Source organism: Benincasa hispida, chromosome 1 (assembly GCF_027475165.1).
Source record: "Benincasa hispida cultivar pf3 chromosome 1, pf3_genome.v1.1, whole genome shotgun sequence".
Taxonomy (NCBI): Eukaryota; Viridiplantae; Streptophyta; class Magnoliopsida; order Cucurbitales; family Cucurbitaceae; genus Benincasa; species Benincasa hispida.
Genome location: NC_143478.1, coordinates 77,555,237 through 77,561,236, shown reverse-complemented (window position 1 = coordinate 77,561,236; position 6,000 = coordinate 77,555,237). Strand labels below are relative to the sequence as shown.

The window sequence follows — 6,000 nt, the reverse complement described above, 5'->3', positions numbered from 1 at the left end:
GCACTTGGGATTAGCCACAAAGAGAAACACTCAAAACCTCAGAAAAATACTTGCGGAATTTTTCTCAAATATGCTCACTGCCACACCAGAAATAACACAATGAAATTTCTTTTTAGAAAAACTCCAAGCGGTCAATTGTCTCAAGAACATGAGAAAAAAACCGAAACAGAACAAAAAAAACTTTCCAGTGTAAGTAATAGTGCCGGCTGCTATTACACAAATATATATGTGTGTATATAAATTGGCTGAGAAGACAAAAAAAAACCTAAGCCCATAATAGGCCTAATCCCAAATTAAACTTTATTGGTGTTTCCTTCCACCTATTGCATGCATGTCCTTCAGGGAACAAAATCTAGTACTACTATAGTATATACTCCTTCCATTAATTATTTGCCATGTCATTAGATGATCTACTAATTTATTATTCATTTATTTGATGGACTCCACAATTCTTAAATGCTATTTTTGTAGCAAGCAATGAATAGAGGTAGTACGGAAAATTTTCCATTCTACCTAGTACTAGAAATTTTCTCGTCCTTCAGGGGGTAGATTTGTCTCCACACAAAACCAAATATTGGTTCTGTATTATTTTATGGTTGAGTTTTTCGAATTTGGAAATATGATGGGAGGCTTTGTATTGTCTGGCTTGTGGAAGGTATATGTTTCATTCAACAAAGCCTTACGTATGACAGAAGCTAGCTGCAAAAGATTTTCTTGTTCTGGAAATCTTCCTCACGACATTACTGATTGCTAAATAAAAGTCTGGAGTTTTTTTGGCTTAATATTTTCAGTATCAGTCCTGTTAAGGATTCTGTGGTGGAAGATATCAAACTATCGAGAGAAGAAGCAAGTAATCTTAAGGTAACATCCTCAGAATTGTTGTGTCCCTCGACACTGAAACAACATTCTTTGAAGTTGCTATAACAGATATGTATATATATTATAACGCCCCCTCAATTTGAGCATATATGTTATTCATGCCCAACTTTTCGCTGGTTAGAATTTGTTTCTTATCCCCCCCCCCAAAAAAAAAGAAAAAAAAAGACTATTTTTTTTTTACAATGTGTGATGTGAGGAATCAAAACTTTGACCTTGAGGTCAACATGCCAGTTGAGTTATGCTCATTCTGGCAAGATTCTTACATTTTAATTCAGGTTAAGATGTAGTGTAGCATATTGTTGTGGCGAAAAAAAATCAATTTATATCTCTAAACCTTATGAATAGTAGCGTGTTTTTTATTAATTTGAGTAATTTTTCATCTTGTTATCTTCCCCTATGTTTCACTACTTTTTTTAGAAGAATTATGTGATAATTTATTTTGCGACTTTGATAGGGTTTTTGGGAGAAAAATAACCTTTGAATTAAGTCATAACTATACTAGCAGAGGGTCTGAATTGATTTACTCATGAAAATTCAAGTTTAAATTGATACAATTATTAGTTTGAGGTTTTAATTGATATAACTCCCAAAGTTTTAGGTGTATTGTTGAAAGTAGGGTTTTACCCTAGGGGTATTATTGTAATTGTCTCTTACCCTAGGGCTCTCTACTGTCTATTTATTCATCTTGTTCTCTTGTATTTAGTGTATCAATTAAAACTGTCTATAATAAGAAAAAGGTCTGTATCGTGGTTTTTCTCCCTGTTCTAGGGTTTCTACGTAAACTGTGTTGGTCTCTTTCTTTTCCTATTTTTCATCATGGTATCAGAGAATGGCGACGAAACCCTAGCCGTCATTGACGAGAACCAACCATAGACATCCTTTACAGACGAAGCTTCAATCATGGACATGAAAACTGTTATCCAAGAGACTGTAAAAGAATATCTTCAATCTGCCCTACCACAACTTCTTCCTGCCACCATCGCCACCGTCCAGCCACCACAGGGAGCGCCATCGACGTCGATCGAGGGTCCCTTCGAAGGAGAGAATCGTGAGATCGGGCCACAAAGACCCTCGTTCGTGTCGACCATGCCGCACGAATCGCCGGCCATTCCCTTTGGTGTCTAGCCGCAGTCAATTTGGGAGCCGATCCGAGGAGAACCGACCATGCCGCACAATTCTGTCTCTGTCCAGCCGCATTTCTCCCAAGCACGGATCCGAGGAGAACCGACCCAGCCGATCGAGTCTGTCCCTATCCAGCCGTGTTTCTCCTAGGCACGGATCCGAGTCGCCAACCCGACGCCACAGCAGTCCTTCCAAACGCCGCTGCCTCCGGTCCGTTTCTCTTCGGCCGACGCCCCCATTCCAGCGTACCCAGGTGGTTCCGCGCCCAACCAGCCGTCGGTCGAACAGATTTCAGTATACCCAGTTGGTTCTGCTCCCAACCAGCCGTCAGTCGAAGGCGCTTTTCCAGTCGGACCAAATCAGGGTGGGTCGGCTCAGTACCCGGACGATGTTCGATGCTGATTAGCCTATCTTCAAATGCAGATTTCAGATTTGGAAACAGCCCTTGGTCCAAACCCTCAATCAGTCACCATAGAGAATCCGGTAAATTCTTTCTCTATTTTGCCCAATACAAATTACTTAACTGGCTCAATGGGAAATATTGTAGAATAGGAGAAAAACTGAATGGGGAGAATTATTTTTTCTGGTCCCAGTCGATCAGAATGGCCCTAGAAGGAAGGCACAAATTCGGGTATCTGACAGGAGAAATTCCGAAACCTATCCTAGGCGATCCTCAAGAAAGAATCTGGAAAGGAGAGGATTCTCTATTACGGTCTGTCCTCATCAATAGTATAGAGCCACAGATTGGCCGACCCTTACTGTATGTAGCAACTGCTAGAGATATCTGGGAGGCAGCCAGGGATCTGTACTCGAAGCGATAGAACGCATCTCGATTATACACGTTACACAAACAGGTTCATGAGTGCAAACAAGGGACTATGGATGTTACTTCGTACTTTAATAAATTATCAGTACATTGGCAAGAGATGGACCTTTGCCGAGAGATTGTATGGAACTGCGCCCAGTACTTGAAACTTGAAGAGGCAGATCGGGTGTATGTGTTTTTGGCTGGATTGAACCCAAAATTTGACAGTGTTCGGAGTCGCATATTGGGTCAACAACCTACTCTTTCTCTTAGAGAAGTTTGTTCAGAGGTTCGACTGGAATAGGATCGATCACATGCTATGAACAATCCTGTGGCCGTTTCCACTGATGCATCAACATTTGTTATAAAGGCGTCCAGTTCCGACAGTGATAAAAAGCCCACACCTGTTTGTGCGCATTGTAAGAAGCCGTGACATACGAAGGACCAATGTTGGAAGCTGCACGGCAGGCCCCCAAACAGTAGGAGACGACAATCACATGACAAATCAAACTCTGGGTGTGCACTCGTAAGTGACTCACACCATCAATCCTCAACCAATAATAAGACCCATTTGAGTGCTGTTGGGGTGAGTGCCATTGTGCAATCAGGTACATTTCCATCTTTTGGTTTTATTAGCATTAATGGCAAGAAACCCTGGATTGTAGATTCAGGGGTCATAGATCATCTCACCAGTTCTTCAGAATTGTTTGTTTCATATTGTTCGAGTGCGGGGCACGAATGTATTAGAATTGCAGACGGGTCTTTTGCCCCGGTTGCAGGGAAAGGAAATACCTCTCCTTTTGATGGTTTAGTACTACGTGATACGCTTCATGTGCCTAAAATCTCTTATAATCTTTTATCAGTCAGTAAAATTACTAGAGATCTGAACTGTAAGGCCATTTTCTCACCAGATTCTGTTGTGTTTCAGGATCAGAAGTCGGGGATGACGATTGACACTGCCCGACACGATAGGGGGTTCTACTTCCTTCTTTACGATGCTTCTTCTAGGAGGGATCATAGAACTGGTTTTATGTCTTTAAAGTTTTCTACTTCCGAAAATGACTTTTATGTTATGGCATTATCGTTTAGGACATCCAAACTTTCAGTATATGAAATATTTATTTCCGCAATATTAACATAGTGTCTCTAAATTGTGATGTATGTATTTGTGCCAAACAAAGTCGTATTACTTTTCGTTCTCAACCTTATAAGCTGTCTAGTCCTTTTTCCCTCATTCATAGTGACGTCTGGGGATCTTCACCTACTACTACCTCAACTGGTAAACGTTGGTTCGTCACCTTCATAGACAACCACGCACGCCTCACTTGGGTGTTCTTACTTGCTGATAAGTCTGAAGTCTCTTCCATCTTTCAACAATTTTATAATATGGTTGAAACCTAGTTCCATGCCAAGATTGGGATTTTAAGGAGTGATAATGGACGAGAGTTCTTTAACACCTCTTTCCATGACTTTCTTGTGTCTAAGGGAATTGTCCACCAGAGCTCGTGTGCTTATACTCCCCAACAAAATGGAGTAGCCGAGCGTAAAAATCGTCATCCGGTGGAAGTTGCCCGATCCTTAAGTTGTCTGCCACTCTTCTGTCCTACCTGTGGGGAGATGCCATTCTTACAGCGGCTCACCTCATCAATCGCATGCCCTCTCGTGTTCTTGACTTTCATAATCCCTTGGACTTATTCAAAGAATCCTTTCCGACTGCTCGCCTGATTTCTGATGTACCCCTCCATGTCTTCGGCTGTGTCGCGTTTGTCCACTCCCATGGCCCAAATCGCACAAAATTCACCCCTCGTGCTCAGAAATGTGTTTTTGTTGGGTACCCTCTACACCAACGTGGGTATAAATGCTATCATCTGTCTTCTCGTAAGTATTTTGTCTCCATGGACGTAACTTTCATTGAAGATCAGTCCTTCTTCCCCGTTAGTCATCTTCAAGGGGAGAGCTTGAGTGAAGAGCCTAACTGGTCCTCCTATGATATCCCCTTAGGGGAATCTGTCTCGATTCCTTCCCCTAGTTCTGAAAAAGCCTGTCCTGTCTTCCCTACCAACCAGATTCCTTGGATAATCTACTATAGGAAGAATCTTAGAAAGGAAGGCACGCCACCTGTTGAACAGCCGACTCCGGTCCATGAATCAGACCCTGCATTTGGTCCAGGTACGTGTATTCCTGAAACTAATGATGTTGATATATGTATGGAGACTTACAAGTGCAGGGAAGATAAGTATGAAGGAGGTGGCAATACTGAAAATGTGACAGATGAGGAACAACTAAGAATGATAGCAGTAAAGGGAAAGATCCAATTTGTGACAAGGAAGTGGAAGATACTACTGAAACCCTTGATATACAGGTGACCATCATGCTGAGAAATCTAGAGAGTTGGAAAATCATGATGCCTCTCTCGATCTTCCAATAGCACTGAGGAAAGGTACTCGTTCATGCGCAAAGTACTCTATGCACAGCTACATGACATACAGCAATCTGTCTCTCGAATTTAAAGCTCTCACTACCAGCTTGGACACTATCATGGTCCCAAGCCGTATTCGTGAAGCAATGGAGAACTCTGAATGGAAAACGGCTGTTATGGAAGAAATGAGGGCTCTGGAGAAAAATGGTACATGGGAACAGATACCTTTACCTGAAGGGCACAAGACAGTTGGATGCAAATGGGTGTTCACCGTAAAATACAAATCAGATGGGATGATTGACCGACTGGTTGTTAAAGGTTTCACCCAGACTTATGGAGTTGATTACTCTGAAACATTCTCTCCCGTGGCCAAACTCAACACTATTCGGGTTTTGTTGTCAATTGCTGTAAACAAAGATTGGCCATTTCACCAGTTAGATGTTAAAAATGCATTCCTGAATGGAGAACTTGAAGAAGAAGTCTATATGAGCCTTCCTCCTGGATTCGAGAGTCAGTTCAAGTACAGGGTTTATAGATTGAGAAAGTCTTTGTATGGACTGAAACAGTCCCCAAGGGCTTGGTTTGATAGGTTCACCACATTTGTTAAAGTACAGGGATACAAGCAAGGGCACTCAGTTCATACACTGTTTACAAAACGGTCCTACTTCGAGAAGATTGCCGTCTTCATAGTGTATGTTGATGATATTGTTCTGTCTAGCGATGATGAGGGTGAAATTACAAGGCTTAAAACGAGAATGGCCAGAGAATTTGAGAT

At 41.8% G+C, this 6,000-nt stretch overlaps 1 protein-coding gene across 1 annotated transcript in view; it reads left to right on the top strand.

The window, feature by feature from the left end:
* LOC120072738 (Tetratricopeptide repeat (TPR)-like superfamily protein) overlaps positions 1 to 6,000 on the top strand; it is a 61,644-nt gene that overhangs the window by 10,186 nt on the left and 45,458 nt on the right. Inside the window, exon 4 of the mRNA XM_090314300.1 lies at positions 751 to 861. Coding sequence (XP_090170426.1) covers positions 751 to 861 — 111 coding nt within the window. The remainder of the gene's footprint in view (positions 1 to 750; positions 862 to 6,000) is intronic.